General features: G+C 43.9%; 1 protein-coding gene across 5 annotated transcripts in view; it reads right to left on the minus strand.

Annotated features, from left to right (window-relative positions):
- ARMC8 (armadillo repeat containing 8) overlaps positions 1-20,328 on the minus strand; it is a 63,794-nt gene continuing 43,466 nt past the window's right edge. For 4 of the 5 annotated variants that reach the window (XM_032119488.1, XM_032119489.1, XM_032119487.1 and 1 more), the window contains 13 exons: positions 19,946-20,006; positions 17,018-17,218; positions 14,995-15,090; positions 13,535-13,617; positions 13,164-13,245; positions 11,861-11,947; positions 9,737-9,829; positions 9,119-9,268; positions 7,374-7,469; positions 5,334-5,429; positions 4,800-4,872; positions 3,773-3,866; positions 1-2,501 (listed from right to left, as the gene is read on the minus strand). In XM_032119488.1, coding sequence (XP_031975379.1) covers positions 2,468-2,501; positions 3,773-3,866; positions 4,800-4,872; positions 5,334-5,429; positions 7,374-7,469; positions 9,119-9,268; positions 9,737-9,829; positions 11,861-11,947; positions 13,164-13,245; positions 13,535-13,617; positions 14,995-15,090; positions 17,018-17,218; positions 19,946-20,006 — 1,246 coding nt within the window. In that variant the 3' untranslated portion in view covers positions 1-2,467. Of the gene's footprint in view, positions 2,502-3,772; positions 3,867-4,323; positions 4,437-4,799; positions 4,873-5,333; positions 5,430-7,373; positions 7,470-9,118; positions 9,269-9,736; positions 9,830-11,860; positions 11,948-13,163; positions 13,246-13,534; positions 13,618-14,994; positions 15,091-17,017; positions 17,219-19,945; positions 20,007-20,328 lie in introns of those variants that run through there. The other variant, XM_032119486.1, reaches the window with a different exon arrangement.

A 20,328-nucleotide genomic window follows, 5' to 3' on the forward strand; every position in this document is an offset into this window, starting at 1 on the left:
TTCTGGTAAAGTTCTTTTTATTTACAGTATTCTTCTTATTGTACATACCTATAGCAACATCAAAAATTATTCACAAAGCTTAACTGAGTGTAAAAATGTTCTCATCCAACAGTTTGTCCTCTCAATAGCTGTGGAAAATGTCAACTGTTCTCATGAAGCAACAAGATTGTCTGAGCATTGGATTTTAGTTTTTCTGGCAGAATTTTAGGAAACCACCTCAAAACTTGTAGAGATACTTTTACTCACCTTTTTTCTGAACACCTGTAGGCACCAAAGTTCTATAGAATCAAACTCAGATTTGCTTTGAGAAATGTGAGTTGGGGAAGGATGAGAAGAAATACATAAGAACCCGAGCTCCTAAACACAGACAGAATGGAGCAGGGAGATGCCCACTGGACATTTTGCATTTACAATACCTGCCTCAGAACATTTTTCTCAGTTCAAGCAAAAATATATTTGACTGAATTTTATAAACAGGACTTCACTTCTGAGGTACTGAGATTTAACAAGTTCTCACGTTTTTACTTTCCCTTTTATTCAACCCCCAAAGTCCATCATGAAACATTTGCAGAAGGACGTTAAGAAACTGCCAGTCACTTACTGCAATGCCTGGGGAAAAAGTGTCAGGTGCTCACTTTTATTTGTCTTTGAGAGTGGAAGAAGTTACATGAAATGTAGATATTCTCCTTTGCAACCAAGTGATAACAGTTATCTGATACACAGCACATTCAAATTCCAGGCCAAACTGTGGTCACATTTTCTGACACAAAGAGTTACCTTGGAAAAAAAGTAAGGCTGTCATCACAATTTGACCTTCTGACTGGAAATAAAAGATTTAGATAATTATCAAAATTGGTTAGCAAAGTTACAGACTTCTCTTCTTGCTGCAGCCTTCCTGAAGCTCAGTGTAAGAGAAGAAAGATTTGGTTTAAGACACTGGCTGCAAACTCTAGTGCCTGTTAGTGCTATGTAAATACAGTGTCTGGAGAGTCTGACTATGAGCTATGGTCTAAACTGAAACCAGAAAGGAGACCTGGGCAGAGAGTCAGAACCCTGAACTGCTGGAGGAGACTGGGAAGCCACTGGGCTCTGCCATTCCAACCTCACAGAGTCCCCTTCACCTGCACTCACGTTTCCCTCTGCACACTTGCAGGCACCATTTCAGGAACATACAGACAGTCAGGGCTTCTGGATGCACTCACACCCCACCAATTATCCAGCAATCTAAATCCATGCACGTGTGTATAGCTGCATATATACAGAAAATCTGTAGCAACATTACTGAGCTATAGAACAAGACCAAACCCCCAATTTTTCCATCCCTTCCCCAACTTAATGCACTCAGTTGATGTTTTGTGGAAATAATTTGGAAGTCACTTAACTATTTGTGGAGATAAAGGATGCAAAACAAAAGCAATCCCTTAATCACTGCTTGCCAGCTCCTTCTAGTCTCTGGAAGGTGTAACTTCTGCAACACACTGTTTGCTCTGCTGACACCAGTGATCAGCAAATCCTTCTCACCATGAATAAGCCAATCTTTCAGCAATTAGCTGAGCAAGTTCCTGGCTGGCAGAGCAAGAGCTTATTCCTGCTGATCTTGCAGCCACCTGCTCCTTTCCAGAAAAGCATCAGTCATGCTACCCCTGAAGTATGGGCTTGTTTTCTAAAAATGTAAAGAAACCCAAACCCAATCCAGCTGTCCCATTCCATGGATTTGAGCATGTCATCGATACCAGGTGACCTTGTATTGTGGCAAAGAACTCTTGGACCTTGTCAGTACAGAATGTGCTGCTTGGAACTTAGAGTCTATTGTCTCCCTCTATTTTCCTCTTTAAAAAGGAAGTATAATGTAAGTTAAGCTGAAGTTCAGAAATGCATATATTTTACTTAAAAACATTCATCTGTTCAAAATTCAAAATAAACTTTATGGGATACAACAGTTTGGTTCTTTTTTTTTAAATAACATTTCATTCAAACTGTATATAATTCATTGAAGTATTCGTACAGCAAACAATGGTTAACCCTTGAAAACCTGTAGAAAAAGATTTTCACACAAAAAAAAGGAAAACCAAAAGTGAGGTCTCACACCCACACACTCAGCCCAGCACACACACACACTCAAGCACCCACGCACCCACACAAGGCTGCAGCTAAAGCAGAGAATTGGAGGCCCAAAAGGAAAACAATGACTGATTGTTCTATCTGAGAGTCCAGGTAGCTCAGGAAAAAAAACCCAAAAAACCAAAACAACCCCCCCAGAGTCCTCTGAGTAAAGAAACTACCTCAAGAAAATTCTCAAGTGCACTGGAGACCTGATCATTCGAACTGTTTCTGCAAAGCAGCTCCCTGCACCTGAGAAAAATGCAGCCCAAGGTGACTTGTGCAAAAATAAGGAGTCAGGAGTATCTCCTGCTGTTCCTTAAGTAGACATGAGGGGTGTCCATAGATTCAATTATAATGTCTTTGATCATGCAAGGTACTGCTGGAGTGCTGTCTTCGCCCTGCAAGAAAGAACAACCCATTAATTACAGGAGTCTGGCTTCAGCAGCAGCAGCAGCTTCATGGGCAGGCCCAGAGTGTGCCAGCAGAGAGGGAGGGAGGATGGCTGAGGAAAAAGCTCCCTCACTTCGGAAGGACCTGGCCCATGGGGCAGAAATGCTCTGTGGGGCTGTAACTGTTAAAGAATCCACCTGGCATCCAAGGATAACCTGATCTAGCCAATGACACTGGATCCCAGCACCAACTGAGGCACTCCCAGCACGGTGGGGCTTGGGATGTGTGTTACACACACACCTTCCAAAATCCCTCAAATGAACAGTCACTGAAGAGCAGTTGCTTTCTGTAATACAGGTGTACCATGAAAAGCAGGTCTTTGAGCTGAGAAATCAAGGAGAGTCAACTCAGAACATACTAAAAGCACATCACTTCTGTCAGGAATCCTGTAGGAATCCTGGCCCCACTAAAAACATACAGTGAGGTGAGAGGGAGGAAGAAGCCAGTCTAATACTGGAATTTATGTCATCTAACATTGTGCAACATTTTTGTTAAGACAAAAACACCTCCCACCAGTCTGGGGTTACAGTTGCATCATCACATGGGCTAATTCTGAGCTTCCTCCCACCTGCAGTGAGAAACTTAGCTCTTCCTTTGTCCCCCACAGCTCCCAACCTGCTACCATGACCTAACAGACTTTTCCAAGAGCTGATACAACTCATCAACATGGAAGATTATTTATTTGTTTCTTCCCAGCTTCCTGCTGTGATCACAAGCCATATTAGCTCATGGAGGGGGCTGGTGTGGCAGTGGTGGGATATCAATATGTTTCTGATTATCACTTTCAGTGCTGATACTCTGGCACAGATTTTAAGATGAGAAGCCCTAACTTTACTACAAAGATGTCTAACACTAAAACATCTTTCATAAACCCAAGAATCTCAAATTTAATGCATTTTAAAAACAACTGCACAGTTTTGAGTTGTGTTATCTGTCTGTGACATCTTCCAAAAATCAGATTTTCTCCTTTATTTCACGGAAGAAATAAGGGCTGTTGCTCACTGTAGGTGGGATAACTACAAAAGGTTAACACAAAGCCCCAGAAATTGTCAGTAGCTGTTTTGGTTTTACACGTTTGGGAAGCAGCCAGATGATCTCTGTGGATACTAACACAGGCAACAGCAGAGGTGTGTGCAAAGTTACTGTTGGGCTTAATTAGTTTAAAATAATTTAACTGAGATTAACAACTGTGGTGATGCTGTATTATCTTCATACTCACTTGTCACACAGATTTGGATCTGAGGACTGACTCAGTTTATGTAGAATATCTACTATTCCCATGTCTCGGAGCTTGTCTTGGCGCTCCTGTGAACCTGCAGCAACAAATCACATTGTTGGGAGCGGCACCAGCCCAAGTGTCTGCAGGACAGCAGAGAGGAGGGCAGCAGGAACCAGCTAAAGGAGGGGTAAGGAGCAATGTCCAGCTAGAGCACAGCCATGGAAACTCCCTCAGCTCTGCCTGCTTCCCCACGGAGCTCCAGCTTCTTTTGCTGTGCTCCGTGTCCAAGTTTAGAGCCAAGAACATCTTGAAGGCAAGAATCTCTATCCTAAGGTATCCTGACTTCAGCTGTTTTATTCTCATCTCTGTGATTTCACAGGATTTGGATGCAGAGAACATTCCCCTGGCGGTGTTTCTCAGCCTGACTTCTGCCTCTCCTCCTCTCACCATATTCCCCTGAGCAGCAGCATCCTTCAGCTGCCTCCTGGTAACCTCCTCCTCTCCCATGCCATGACTCTTCTCACCCAATGCCTTATCCATTGCTCCCAGTTCCACCCACAAGTCCTTTAGCTGGTTTCAGCCCAAGCCACTCCAGCCATCCCATGCTGTGGAAAATTTCTTTGCCAGAAATCCCCTTCTAATCCATTTATTCTCTCCAGTGAACCTGTTCCCTCCAACAATGGGTTTCCATAGCCCCTGCAGGACCTGGAAGCTCTTACAAGAATTCTCTTTCACTCCAACTGTTTTGAGACTTCACAGAAATGCTACAGGTGAAAACCTCCCACTGTGTCTCTGCAGCTCCTGTTTATTGTCACTGTGTCCTTGTGTCTCCCCCAGAACAGCTCCCTGCAGTCTCCTCTGTGTCTCCTGACCACTCCCACGTATTCCATCCTACACCTATAATGATGTTTCCCATTATACTTTGGACCCCATTGCACTGTGCACTGCAAATATTGATTGCTGAGCAACAAAAGCTTTTTGATCAGGATAGTAAGTTGTCTGTGCATTAAGAAGGAGGGTTTCTTACCTTCCTCTTCATTCCATATGAGATTAGATATACAGAACATGGCAGCAAGCTGTAGTTTAGCATTTGAATGACTCTACAGAAAAATAGAACACAAGTTTAGAAGAAGAAATTCAGAAATTCACAAGGCTTATATTTTGGCATTCATCATGTAATAAGATAGCAAAGCTGGGACTAATTCTTATCTACAACTTCTCTCAAAGATAGGGCCATAATATAAGGCACTTGAGTAGTGGTCAATCACTTCCTTCCAAACATTTACTAACGTCTCCAAGATATGCCTTTGCCAAGTTCATGAAATGTTTTCCATGTAGGTGATGCCCCTGTAATGTTTTTATGGGAAATAAGCCCTGGATTCTCCTTTTAGCCAGTTCCTTTGTATGCCTCTGCCATACAGAACTGCACTTATGCCCCACTGGTTATATGGAAATTAAGTGCATGAGAGTGAACAATTCACAAAACAAAATCCTAAAGCACTTTCCCCTTATCATTCCTGCAAAAGACCAACACAAATCCTTTAAGAGAAATTCCCCCTACCATGTAGTATTTGATTTTCTGCAGGATGTCATCATTGGTCATAATCAGTTCTTTTGCTGTTGTGCCATCTGCTATATTGGCAAGGATACACAATGTCTGAAAGAGAGAAAAACTGGGAAGTTATTTGGCCCCAGATCACATCCCATGATTTATACAGCTTCCCTGACAGCTCTGAACTCGAGACAAACAATTCCTTTAATTATTTTAATATCTTTAATCTGGAGTTTCCAGCTTGCTCACATCCAGGGCCAATGCCAAGGAGTTACCAGCTGTGGGGAGCAGCCCTGGCCAAAACCACTCATCGCCATTTTAAAGTGAAGAGCAGCACTCATTAATTCATTGCAAGGAAGAACATTTTAAGTCTCTTATAGAAATCTGTGACATATAGGAAAGAATAAATGCCCTGGAATATAGAGCAGTCTGTTCTTCAGCAGTGGCTGGGGGGAAAGGAAAAACAACAAACCCCAACCATTTCCACCCCGTTCTTCAGGTCAGGAACAGGCGAGACAGAGGCCCTTCTGCTGATCTGGCAGAGCAGTAATTTGGGCTCAACAAGTCTAATCACAGTTGTCACCTGCACAGGAAACTCCAGCTACTTCTGCAGCTGGTTATTTCTTGCAAATTAGAGGAGCCATCCCACAGGATGCCCTTGAAGCACCCTGGCACTACCTGCACAGAACTTTGACTGGCACAGCCCCTTCCCTGGCTCTCAGGGGCACCAGCAGATGCTCCACAAGCTCTTTCCCAAAGAGCTCTGGAAGAAGACCATTTTTTCTGGACATACTGGGAGGACACTGGAGCATGATCAGCACTTGCATGGTGCTTGTGTCTAAGCTGCACTGCACTGTGTCAGCAGCTGCAGAGACTAATTACTTCCAAGCTGCTAATTACATCCTGATGAGGCCAGCAGTGACAGAGGCAAGCGCTGTCCTGCTGCAAGCAGGGGGTCTGGTGTGCAGACAGGTATTACTGGATTTTGAAATAAGAGCCAGCTGCACCACAGGGACCAAGGAGTGCTCAGTGGATAAAGGCCCCAAAGCCCATATTCAGCCCAGCCCTTTCCCAGAGCATTTCCCAGGTATGCTGGTTCTCTTGCACAGTGATGGAGAGGCTTGGCAAGGTAAATAACCTGTGGCAATAAAGGCCATTCCTGTCACCACAGCTTTATCAGGAAGACCTATTTAGAAAGACACACATGGTTAATTCTCAGCTGTTTCAGATCCATGGTGTCACTAAACTTGCTAGCAAGTCTTTGGGGATTGTTTTTTGCTAATTTTGCACTTAAATCACCAAAGGAGGCTTGTTGGCCTTCAGCCTGTCCTTCCCTGAGCAGGGATTTAGTCCAGCTCTACTCCTACAGTCATTTCCTGTGCTGTTTGCTACCCATATCCAACCCAAGCCAAAGCAATCCTCTGGCATCTCCCACAGCTTCTTGCTGCCCCCATCCTCCCCCACCACACCCTGTATGAGGCTCTCCCACTGCCTGTCCTGTCTGGCACAAGAGTTATCCAGCCAACTCCTGCTCACCTGTCCCCTCACTGCTGCTTCAGCACCCCCACAGCAGCTGTCCCTGTACACTGGTTCCAGGATGCCATTCTCTGCTGGCCATCTCCTCTTTCCCTCTGCCTTTCCTCTTGCAGATTCCTTTTCTTAAGTTTTCATTTGTCAGGGCGGGTCCCTCCCCACTTTTTCCTGAGCTCCACCAGGATGCTCTTTGCCCTGCTAGTGCTTCTCCTTCTCTTCCTAGTGCCCCCTTTCTGCCATGCAATGGCTCCAATTTAATTCTTCTACCTTCACATCCCTCCTCTTCGCCAAACCTACATTTGCAAAACCAATCTGAATTCAGTTCAAACAATACTGCAACAATCCATTAGAAAGAAAAGCATTCTTGTAGGTACTCAAGGTATTCATCTGACAGATCTCAGTAAAATATTCACAGCACATCATAATCCCAAACAAAAAAGACATGTTGTGAACACTAAGCACTCTTTGCTCTCTTTTATTTTATTCTGCCAAGACAACACAAAACAGAAATGGTACCTGCTCTTTGACTTCTATATTGTGCTCCCCTTCCAGAATGAGGGTCACTGCTTGCATGATTTGCTTCCCATGAGTGCTCATTATGTAGTCTATGTGCTGCCAAAGCAAGGATGAAATACAGTTAGTGTAACTCCCCAGACATGAAGGGACATTCCTGCTTGAATCACTCCAAGTGAGGAGCAGCAACCCTGCCCACCGAGCACTGCTCCCAGTGAGCTCTCCCAAACCAAGGATTTATCACAGCAGAAACACTCTTCATGTGGAGCCTGCTCTTGTCTGAGAGAGCATCATACAGGCCTCAGTGGTGCTTTCCCTGTCACCTGCAGGGAAGGCACTGCTGTCCCAGTTGCATGGAGGCCAGGCTGAGGACTGAACCCTGCTGACCCAGTGTGATGCTGCAGTTAGAAACAGCCACTTCTGTTCTGATAACCAGGGGGTAATATCAGAGAGGGGTGAGAAAACGGATGTTTCTTCTCTGGTGTTTGCTACTCTTGCAGGGACACTGTGCCCAGGTTCAATAGCCACATTTCCAAAGCCTGAGAGGGAACAAAGAAATAAGCCAGATGCATTGCTTATTGTCTGGGAAAAGTGCCCTAAGTTCACAGGATCACAGCTCAAAGGTCACTTGATGACAGACTATAAACACTAGAATACAAGAGAAAAGATTAAACAAGATCTACTGGATTAACTGATACCAAACCTCAGGAGTGGCAGCAAACAGGCACCAGAGGTGACCAGCACACAGCACACTATAATTCTTTAAGACCTCAGGGATTCTTGTAGGACTTCTTAAAATTGCTAATAGTGGGATTTCATTGGAAAGCTGCTGGATGAGTTATTCTGGGTAGAGGCTGAAAATGCCTGGTTCTGGCTCTAAATCCTACCACAGGAAGCAGTGAAGCTGGCACATAGCTCCAGATGGAGAACACCTTAAGTGACAATGAGAATTGTCAGGGTGAATTCAATGAATGACTGGCTATAAAATATTTTTTCACAGTAAGACAGAGCTAATTTTCTATGAAGGTTATTGAGACTCAATGAGTACAAATATCAGAAGACTTTTTACAGTGACCTTTTTATGGTAGAAACACAATATGTGATAAACGCACATGGTTTTTTTCCCCTCAAAAATGTTGGCTTGCCAAATATTTGCTGCATGTTTTCCCTCTGTTCTTCACAGGGAATTACCCTTTTCTTTTTCTTTTTCTCCACAAGTATCTCTCTCCCCCTGTCAAAAACAACTCACGGTCTTACATTTTCCAACTATTTTATTTCGGGGGGTAAAATGAATGTCTGCGTTTTGTAAGTGCACAGTCCCACAGCCAAATGCACAAAGCCAGTACTATCTGTGTAGCTGGATAAGAAGTATTTCAAGTGCCAAGGAAGAAAAAACACAGGTATCTCTAAGACCTGGACCTTTCCATACACTGACTCAACGGTGCAACCCTCAGTGTTGTTCTGGACAAGTTTCACAGAGAAATTGCTATGAAAATAATGTTGCTGAAAGCTAAATGCAATGGAATTGAACATTTTAATTTAATGTCTAGCTTTAATAATAATTGCAATGTTTTCGTGGATGCAGAGAATTCTTCCAAATGTTTTCTCACACTGATTTGCACATTTGGTTACAGATATTTGAATAAATCCAAGTGGTGAAACAGAAAAATAACTTGTCTTGCACAGAAGTGCTGCATTGGCTGCATGATTGATCAGCTTCCAGAAGGTCTGTTTGCAGCTCTACTTACTGGGCGAGTGGAGAGAAGATTCCTGAGCAGTCCCAAAGTTTTCATCAGAACATTTACATCGGAATCAGAAAGCAACTGAAACAACTGCTCTGTGCTCAGACCTCGCAGGATGTCTGACTTGATCTTCTGTTCTGCTTGAAATGCCATATTCTGAAACAGACACACTTTTTAATTGATTTTTTTTTACCTGAAAGCCTGGGCTTTCACTCTTTTAGTAGACTATTCCCTACAAGAATATATCCTTCCTAAATTAATCTTGCAAAAAGGCTGTAATTTATGAGCAACTGCTACACAGTGAATTCCATTTCCACATTGTCTTACACCTGACCTGGTTATTACTTGCTTTTATTTGCCCCCTGGCATGCTACTGACTCTACTTAACTGCTTCCCTGAATGACCTTGGCAACAAAATTGGTACCAGAACTGAAGAATTTATTTTACTTTATGGACTAATAGATGAAGTGTTCCAGGCTGATGCTGCTTTTCTTCTGCAGTTCAGTGGAAAGACAAGCCAGATTTCAATTATGTCGTTTTTAATAACAAGTTCCATGAGGTAAGTTCACAAACTTTTTAAGGAGCACACTCACAAGTGGTCCTTCACTGGGGTGTCCTACTCACCATCAACGCCCAGATGCCGTTCACTCGCAAGGCAAGGTTTTCACTCTGGGTTAAACTACACAGAAGTTCTATGGCTCCTGATTCTAAAATAGGCTGAAAGGAGGAGGGAAAAACACATCTTTACAACACTACTTAGACTAAGTGCATAAATGAAAACATAAAAAATATACTGCTCGTATCTTATTCTTGAGCTTGCAACATGCCCAGGGCACTCACATGAGCTGGCCATGCACACCCCATAACCATGACCACTTAAAAGTAGGTTTTTATGAAAAAAAGTCAGGACAAGGCAGCAGCTGCCTTCTCCTACGTCTCTGTGTTTGTAGAGACACAGATGCACACACATTTATGTGTGTATATACCTCATCACACGCTGCTGTGGTATTGCACACACATCTGCCACACCCCACAAGCAAATGGGTTTTCCTAGAAACTTCCAGCTCAGGACTGCTCTCCAAAAACAATCTTCCTTCAATCACATCATTTTGGGTAATAAGAGGGATATATGTCACTGTTTAAAAGAGGTTAAGGACAATGAAAGCTACTTGACACCGTGCTTGACATTAAATCTTTGTGTCCTGTAATCAGACCAAAAGAAAACCCAGGACAAAAACTTCAGCATAATAAAGAAAACTGTAGACTTCTTGATTGAAATACAAGAAAAATATCAATCCATGCACTTTTCTTTCACACTGATTAATGTACTGAAAGTGAAGTTTGGAACAACTGCCTTCCTCCTGGACTGAATTCACTGGTTCATCCAATGAAAACAGGAATGCGTGGAAGGGACTGGATGCTGCAGGAGCAGCAGCAGTTTGTACCCAGCTCACCTGGTCCCAGGTGCTCTGCACTGCAAGAACCTGCCAGGGATTTCACCACAGTCCCAGGGGCTGCTCCACGGCCACAGCACTGGGAGACATTCCCAAACTGGAATGACCCAGCTCTTCACAGGGTACAACACAGAGCCACTTCAGCTTTGCTCATTTACTGCAGTGACTGGTGCTTTATACACAACTTTCAAAGTATTATGCAGAAGAAAAAGGCGCTATGTAAAAAAGATCAGGTGCCTTATAGAGGCTTTCAAACCTAGTACTTCTAAATACTCCTTCCCCTTACACAATCAATTTTCTTTTGGCAATGATGTTTTCGACATGAACCGTGTATCCTGACAGAAAATCCAGTATTTCACTCCAATTTGAAGTGGAAACACTACAAAAAAAACCAAACAAAAAACCCAAAAAAAACCCACAAAAATAAAACCAAAACAAAACGAACCAAACAACAACAAAAAAAAACCCAATAAAAACCAACCAACCAATAAGAACAAAAACAAACCCAAAAAAACCCAAAACAAAAACAAAAAACCCCAAACAAAAACAAACAAACACAAAACCTCAAACAAACAAACAAAACAAAAACAAAATGAAAAAAAAAACCCCACCTGACCTGCAGTCTGCTAAAGAAAGCCCCATGGCCAGTGAACTGTGCTTGGCATTATTTCAGTTAGTTTTCTGTCTCACAGATATGATTGAAACCACCAAGATCAACTGATAATTTGGTAACCCAAAATGCCCTGCAGGATCCCACATACAGCACAATCTTGCAAATATTTTCTGTAATTACAAAGTATTTTAGACTTGGGGAATTGCTGCACTGCTATGGAGTGTTGATCTGTGGGTATGATCTGTATGAAATACAGACTCTGCAGAACCAGATATCCTGTACTGTTCATCTGAGAACAATAAAAACACAGGACTCAGCTATGCCAGCATTTTCAGCATTACAGTAGCAGTAATTCTCTAAGACAACAGATCACATTGCAAATAATCAGTGTGGTTTCTTCTTGCTTATGATCTTTTTAGATAATAGTGTTTTACAAGTAAAAAGAAAATGACAAAACTTCATGTCTACTTCTTTTCTTTGAAGACCAAATTAACTGTCACAGCAGTGTAAGCAGATGATTTTTTTGTTCCCAAGCTATCAGTGGCACAGGCTCTGTAACATCACAGCTCTGTGACATGTCACAAGCAGTGCCTGCCAATTAACACACCTTTATGCTAATTTATCCACTGTGTAATCTCACTTCAGGCCATCCCCTCTCCCTGCTGCTGGCTAAGTACTCACCTCCTTGCTTGGAGAGAATTCCAGAAGAAGATTGCATAGCGTGGAAGATGCTACTACAAGAATTTCATTTGGAGCATTCTGTAAAACCTGCAGTCACAGAGGGGAGAGAGAGGAATTCTGTCAGTAGGATGATGAAGAGATTACTGAAATGGAATACCTGGAATTATGCTGTAGCTGGATATTCCAAACTTCAGGAGGTGCTTTGATGCTAGCAGTGCAGACCCAGACATGATGCCCATCACAGGACAAGCTGGAGCAATGCATTGTTTCACAGAAGGCAGATTTGAGAGCTTTTAGTCCAATTCAGTAGAAATCAGTGGGGACAATCCCTGTGTAAAGGACACATATGCAGAGGAAGCTCCAGGAGGAGGAGCCTTTTCAACCCCTCTGTACCTCATGCTCAGCACAACACAGCAAATTTCCTCAGGAGCACCCCCTCAGAGGAGCATAGCCTGGGACAAGTAATAGTCCCTCATCTCTGCGTGGATCTCCAGCAGCACCAAAACATCAACTCCTAAACCAAGCATGTTCCTCCCTTGTCCACTACTGCCAACACCACCTTCTGTGCTCTGGCCATTTCACTTCTGAACAGTCAAGTCAAGCTCACTTCAGGAGATTCCCAAGGGTGTCAATACTGCCCAAGCCTTCAGGCGTGCTAGCAGACTTGGTCTGTTCTCCATTTTCAAGGTCTAAAAGATGTTGAAACTGAGAAACTGGTTTATTTATCTCTATCTATGACAGTGACATTACAGGATGAGAGATGACATATCTTGCATACTTGCATCTCACTTCATCTTGAGGAAAATTGCACTATATGATAATGTGTCTTTTTAAAGGTCTTTCTGAGCTCTTTGACTTAAGTTATAGAATCTGCAATGAGATGTAAGAGGTAGAGAATTAGAGGAGAAAATGCAGATCTAAATTCTCTTGCAGGATTCACAGACCAAGTCTGAACTGTGCCATCTAGTCTGAGTCTGAGATTAAGGGACATGTAGTCCTTGTAGTGTCCTGTGTGAACATTGGGAATAATTTAGCTTCACTCACTGATCTCAAAACCCCCCCCAAAAACAATAAAGAATAAAAGGAAACAAAAGGCCAACCAAAAACCAAGCATGAACCACATGCTTGCTGCTGTTTGTTTTTGTTGATTCATGGCTCTCTTAGGAGAAGGCCATGGGATTTTGATTTCTAGGTAATTTGTATCATGCTTCTACAGCAAGGCATGCCAACTGAACAGACACCCTGTGCTCCCTGAATGGACCAGAACACTCCAGGCACCGAGACCTGCCTGTTCCTCACTTACCTTCATTAAAGGCTTCCATACAGCATGATCCTGAAAACTTGTCCTGAGCTGCTGGACAGAACGGGACAAACTGTGCAAACATCTGGAATGGAAGAGAAACCTTCCCTGTGAGACATGCACACCCCCCCAGACACTGCTGTGCACACCCTGCTGCTCCACAGGGATTACTGAGCTGGGAGGCGGGCAAGGAGCAGCCAGGGAAGAGCCCGGAGAAAACCCTGCAGCAGCCCAGCATAACTGCCCCTCTCCCAGGAGGGTTCCCAGCAGCACAAGTGAGCTCAGAGTGGCTCTCAGGCAGCCAGCAGGAGCTCTCCCAGGGGCAGCACACACAGTGACAGACAGAGGCTCTGCGTGGACGAGGACGGGCTCACCTGACTGCAGCCAAGCGCACCTTGATGCTGGACTCGGACAGGCCGTTAACGATACGGTCCATCATGTTCTCCGTCTCGATGATCTGCGCCAAAGAACTCGGGTCAGTGCACAGCTCTAACAGCACCCATGGCTTGCTGGGCTTCTGGCTGCAGCATTTTCAATGTTACATGTAAAAACTGCAGCTAAAACCAGCACGCCACACTCTCTTGCCAGATTAAGTGGGAAGTTTTGTGTATCTGCAGACAATTTAGAAATTTAAAAATCTACATGCTGTGTTCCACTCCAGCTTTTAATCATCAAGGAACAAGAGGGTGTTTTATACACATATATATACACACACACACATAATATACATGAATTACCCTTAATGTCATATTAAAATGAAAGTGAGCATGTGTGCGTGCACACAACGTACACAAACTACAGATCAGAGACAGGTTGTAGAACTGTGGGGATAAAAAATATCCAGTGGCTCATCTGCCATATTTAGACAAGGCCAGCACAAGTACTTAAGACCAGGATAAAAGGGAGTTAATACCCAGATGAATTATGGATTTTGCATAATAAATCAACTTTGGCATGTACACACCCACTGCTTATTAAAAGCTGTATAAAAGAAGGATCCTCACTATTAACTAAAGCAACAAAAGAGGAGTTTATGGGGTTGAATTTTGGAGATCCTGCGTGGTTCCCCACTGATAAATCCTCCTGATGTTAACTTTTCACCCTGTGTTTTCCTACCCCCTTCCTTCTGCTTTTCTCCTTTAACCAGCAAATAAACTCAGAAAACATTCCTGTCTCCTGCACTTGCTACATGACACTGCAAATCCATGATTAATTTTTAAAAAATGCTCCTTTTAATCATTCATTTATTAAGTTCCCTCCACTTTCCACACATTAATTTTTAACGATGTGAGTGCTCCAAGCAGCCAATCTCTTTGCTGTTATGTTTAAATCACCAACTGCTTTGTTATGACAGTGCAAGGCCCCTTGGTCACTTGAGAATCAGGAAACAAATTCTGACTTCGTTTCCCAGTATGAGCAGACTTCCCAGGGTTTATTGCTTTTTAAAACATTTGTTCTATAATAAGATAGAGGAGAACAGAGGTGTATTATCTCTCTCAGAACACAAGTTGCAGAAATTTATCATCTGCCACAACAATATTCCTTATGAGTAGCCAAGTACCAAAAATGCTGAGAGACAACTTCATGTGCTGGTCTAGTTCACCACTGTGAAGACGTTTACAGAACTAAACGTTACTTTTGGTATACTCTGATAACAAGACATTAACTTTTGTTCCAATTCCATGCACTCTGAGAGTTTATATTAATGGAGGAGAGAGAACCTTCTCATTTCCAGCTGTTTACACCGTAACGGGGCAAACCTCTGGGGGGTGGGAATTGCTGCCTCCAGGTGCCCCTCAGGCTGGGTGCTCGCCCACAGCCTCCCCAGGCTCACCTTTTTGCGGATGTCCTCGTCGTTGGCCCCCAGCGACGCGTAGAGCTTGAAGGCGGCCTGGCGCAGCTCGTGGGCGTGCTTCAGGTCATGGTCCAGCTGGGAAATACAGCACAGGCACCAGGCTCAGCCACCAAAGCAGCTGCACTGGGATATTCTAATCTGTTCTAACCTGGTGCTTTTATCCACTCTCTTTGTCTGCCACCCCAGGGGCAGCCAGAAGCACAAAGTGCTCATGTCCACATTTACCAGCTAAATGCAATAACCAAAGTTAAGAATAGGGTTCATTTCTCTGCTGAGTTACAGAGAAGACAACTTTGTCTTCAATTTGAGGCCAAAACAAGGTTAGGACACTATCAAGACTGTATTCAGGCAAAAATTATTCTTATCTCTCAACAGAAACTTACAGGAACTAGCCAGAAGGAGTGAAAAAACTCGGAGAGAATCAAGGGAAGTTTTAACAAGAGAACTGAAGCAAAAGCAGGAGCCAAAGTTGGTCTCTAAGTCTCAGGCTGTCCACGTTAAGGAGGGTCAGGTTGGATATCATGGAAGGTTCTGCCCCCAGAGGGTGCTGGGCACTGCCCAGGCTCCCCAGGGAATGGGCACGGCCCCGAGGCTGCCAGAGCTCCAGGAGCGTTTGGACAGCGCTGCCAGGGATGCCCAGGGTGGGGTTGTTGGGGTGTCTGTGCAGGGCCAGGGGCTGGACTGGATGATCTCTGGGGTCCCTTTCCAGCTCAGGATATTCTGTGATTTTACGATTCTGTAATTAATGGGAGCACTAAAGGCATCACAAAATAGTGGTGGTTTGAGGTTGACCCTGCTTGGAACAGCAAATTTGGGCTCTCAGATCTCCTCATGTTCTCTTCACTGAGAGTAATTCTGTGACTCTGACTGCCCTCAAAACTCTGTACACCAAAGGGTTCTACAAAACAATGCAATCTTCAAAGTCTACACAAAATGCCAGGAAAATACCAGTATAAGGTAGCAAAGTGCTGAAATAAAAGAAATGTCCAAAATTAAGCTCTATGAGTAATTCTCTCCAGTGCAGCTATATTGGAGCAGAAGCATTATATAATTGTTATAAATATTTTAAGCAGACAAGTTCTCTGTTTGGCAGATTCCTCACTCACTCCTCACGTAGTTTTACCTTACAGGGTGCAATTCCAAGCACTCTGTCCAAAGCCAGCACCCTGGCTGCTCCTCCCAGCTGGCTGCTTCTACAGACTTACTGCACACTCAGAGCACTGTCATAATATTTGCAATTGCCCCACTCACTTTTGGAACCTGATCATATTTTTGATGCTACAGCAAACGTCCATAACTCCTCAGTAAGCTGCTAAACTTCTTTTTACTTAGTTTTTTATACTGTAACTAATTTCTTTTATATTTCATTTGCACTTTTACATAGAATTCAAGAGGCTCTCTATGCAGAATTAACCCCATTCTATAAAGGTCAGGGAAATGAACCTATCTCTTGGGCCAGTTTCGGAAAAAAAGCAAAACTCCGTAATCTATTTTTTTGGGTACTTTCTAATAATCAGACTCAGTAAGACTCCAAGGTACATGTGGTCTCTGTTTATCCAACCTCTTGCAAGTGCAGATAACTCATAATACACAACAGTGCACGACACCCACATGTTTTTGTGCTTTAACACAACAGAACCCTCTCTGAACTTCAGATTTTCCACAAACCTGACCTAAGAATTGAAAACAAATCTCTCTTCAAGTGGACTATTATCTCTTATGAAGCTGAAATGTACTGGTTCCTGAAGGCAAGATGTTTAAACTTAGAGGATGGGAAGACCAGATATACACAGTTTGAGTGTGGATAATGAACTCTTCAGAAAGCAGCGACTGATGCTGGGAGAGCACAAAAGAATCGAGTTCTGCTGGGCTGGAGCTCTGGTCACCTTTCAATTGAGCATCTCAGGCATCGGGTTTAAACAGAACTAAAAAAGCCCATCCTGAGGCCATTTAGTTTTGGTTTTGCCTGTTCTCAGAGGGTCAGAGCAGGGTCAGAACACACCCTCTTGATGTCGGTGATGGCGCTGACGGAGCTGGGGTACTTGAAGTAGTCAGCCAGCATGACGATGAGGTGGTCGGTGATGCTGGCCATCCTCTGCAGCTCCACGTCCGTCTCGATCAGGTAGGCCAGAGTCTCTGCCCCCTCCACCCGCTCCTCCAGCAGTCTGTCCTTACTGCACATTCGAACCAAGCACGGCAGAGTCTGCAGACATTAACAAAAAGGAGTTTTGAGTGCAGCTACCTTGATAAAGAAACTCCAAAGCAATGAAAGAACTGTCCTACAGCAATGCTCAGCATTGTTCTTTAGGTAAGAACTTCCACACACGCACATTTCAGTGGGTGTTGCTCAGGCATTGCTAAGTGTACAATGGGCTACTTTCAAACAACTTCTCACACAGCCAAAATGATGAAATGTTTAGAAGTGACCATGGACAAAGCTTGACAAAACCTTAAAAAAAAAAATCCACTCAAAAGTTGGTATTTGCACAGGCTTGTTCTTATTACTCACCAGAATCAAAAGTACCCAAGCTGCCCTCAAGAAGTACTTGACCCCTCCTGCCCTTCTGTGATCCAGGACTAACTAAGGACAGTGAAGTTAGAAATAATCTCAGGGTTCCTTTCCCACACACTGGCTGCCCAGAGCAGGAGGCAAGGCAGCAATACTCCTCAGCAGCATATCTGGTCAACCAGAAAAGCAGCTAACCTGGAATCCAGGTCCATTCTGCCTTCCCTGACATCTCCCCTACCTTGGCTACATGACAACAGTTTTGTGACACCTTCCCTACTGAAGCATAAAAACCAGTCAAGTCGTTCTTTACCCGATGCTCAGTGAGAAGTACTTAACTCTGGAAAGGCCAATTCTCCAAGGGCTGGGACTCTGCTCACTTGAGCCTCTCCAATGAAAATGGATGAGGAATAACACTGAGGTTTGTGCTTATGCAATGCCACCAAGTTCAACAGAATTACTCTAGCAAATGTTGCTCAGAGTTATGTTTTGGGGACCTGAAGTAACATTTAGCCATCTACTTGACTGTTCAAATGATTAACTGGATAAGTATCTTATCTCCATTGCACAGGAAGTAGGACTTGCCTACATATTTTAGAAACTAGATGCCACCTCAGGGATTATCATTGAGGTTGTGAATCTTGCAGTTAATCCAGTGAGCCGAAACAGCCCCTTCTGCATACCTGGCCTTGAGGCAGCAGGGAAGACTGCACATAGGCTCTCAAAAAATTACATTCATGTGGAGTGAGAAAGAAAAGAAGTGGAATTCCATGTCTAAATCACAAAGACAATGTACTTCTTAATTCTTTCCAAGGTCAAATGGCCTGAAATGAGCTATTTCTTGGAATTCAAGGGCTGGGCATTGGTAAATCACTGGCTGCATGCACCCAAGAAACACAAATCTCATTCGACACTAAGCAATTCCATGTGCTTAAAGTTAAACAAAAGCAAGAATTCTGACAGACATTTTAACTGTTCCACTGGATCTACAGGTCAGTACAGTGCAATTAATGCACAGGAGGAGGGGGCTGTGTAGGGGTGTAAGATGGCAACCCACAATGCACACCTGGCCAGCAGATGAAAGTCTGGAAACGGACTGTGAAGATGGAGTATCTAATTTCCATGGTATGGCTGGGATGTGTCTGGGTTATCTGTTTCATTATTAGGATTCCAGAGAAATCATTTCTCTTCCCATCAAATCCATTATTTATCAGCCTCCTTGCCTTTGTCAAGGGATTTTATTTTTTCCCACGTTACAGGCCAACCTGCTACTCAAACTGAGCAATGAAAGTAAATTAAAACCATTTTGGAAGCACACAACACTGACTGGTCCCCAAATGCAGAAAGTTTGATAGCAAAGGGTCAATAACTCCTGAATGCTAAAGGGGCCATCACTTTAGTTCAGCAGAGGTCAAAGGATTTGTGGCTGGATTAACCACAGGGACACCATGTTATCCTGGAACGATGAGCTCCTGGAAGAGGAATCACTGGGGTGGTTGGAGCAAGGCAAAGGTTCTGTGCCTTCCTTCTCTCCTCACTCTTTTGTCTAATCTCAAGTACAACAACACATTTAATTCCACAGCCTCAAACATGGATTTGTGCTGAAGCAGCTTCCATGAGGAAAAAAATGCTGCTGTTGCTGTGAGGCTGGCCCAAGCAAATCCCTTCCCAAAGGTCTGAAAGGATGGTGGTTTTCCACAGGGCCTGTGCAGCCCAGCACGTGCAGCTCCACAGGGCAGCGTCCAGCTCCCAGCAAAGACCTGCCACTGCCAGCAGGCCCTGCTCCCTGTCCCAGGGCACAACAGCTCTGCAACACACACGTCCTGACTGGGACCAAGGTGTGGCCCAGGGTGCAGCACAGTGCAGGGGATGCATCAAGGGAAGAGACTTCCAAAGAAGAAAGAGCTTTGCAGCAGAGATGGGTTGGGAGAAAGGAATTGTAGCCCCCAGTCTGCAGGTGTTGTATGGAGGGAGAAAGGAGAGCAGAGAATTGGAGTGTCAATTTGGAACAAAGGGAGAAGGATGCAGCTTGGCTTCCTCAGCTGTGCAGCACCAGGTGCCTGTGCAGAACAGATGCCAATATGCACATTGGAATGAATTGTACACTGCATTTTCTTGCACAAAAAGACAGGAGGGGTGGGCCTTTGTCTCAGCCAACATGCAGATTTTTCATCTATTACTTGGAAACAAAGGGAAACCAGGGAACTATTTTTTTAAATTTAAAAAAAAGTCAGGAGACCTTGGTGCTTTGAAATCTTTGGTGCAACAGATTTTGTGCTACTTTTTATATGAGAAAATAAAACCAGGATAGACCTACATGAGCAAGCCTTTTGAACAGAGAACTGTTTAAGCAGCTGCCGTGGCTAGCACAAGAAGAAGAATTATTCCATATTTACAAGGTGGTTGAAGCAGGACACAGCTCACCTTCAGAACGATGCAGGGATCGTCCGTCCGTATTGCTCCGGCTCTGCACATGGAAGTAAGGCTGCAACAACACAACAGGACACAGTCACCTACCATGGCTTTGATGCACTTCAGCTGCTGCAGAGCCCCTGTCCTAATGAAACATCCTCCCCTGTGTTTGATTTAAACGCACCAGAGCTTACTAGGCTTGGGCACACAAACTCCTACAGGTGCACTTTCAAGCAGGTTCTCAGTGCAGGACCCCTTGCTGGAGCACTGATCAATACACACAGCACACATCAGCCACAAAGGGTCACACCACTGCCTTCACTGAGCCCCAAACCCAAAAGGAACAACCTGCACTAAGGTAAAGGTGCAACACACCCAGACCTTCCTGTAAGTAC

The sequence above is a fragment of the Corvus moneduloides genome, chromosome 10, assembly GCF_009650955.1.
Source record: "Corvus moneduloides isolate bCorMon1 chromosome 10, bCorMon1.pri, whole genome shotgun sequence".
NCBI lineage: Eukaryota > Metazoa > Chordata > Aves > Passeriformes > Corvidae > Corvus > Corvus moneduloides.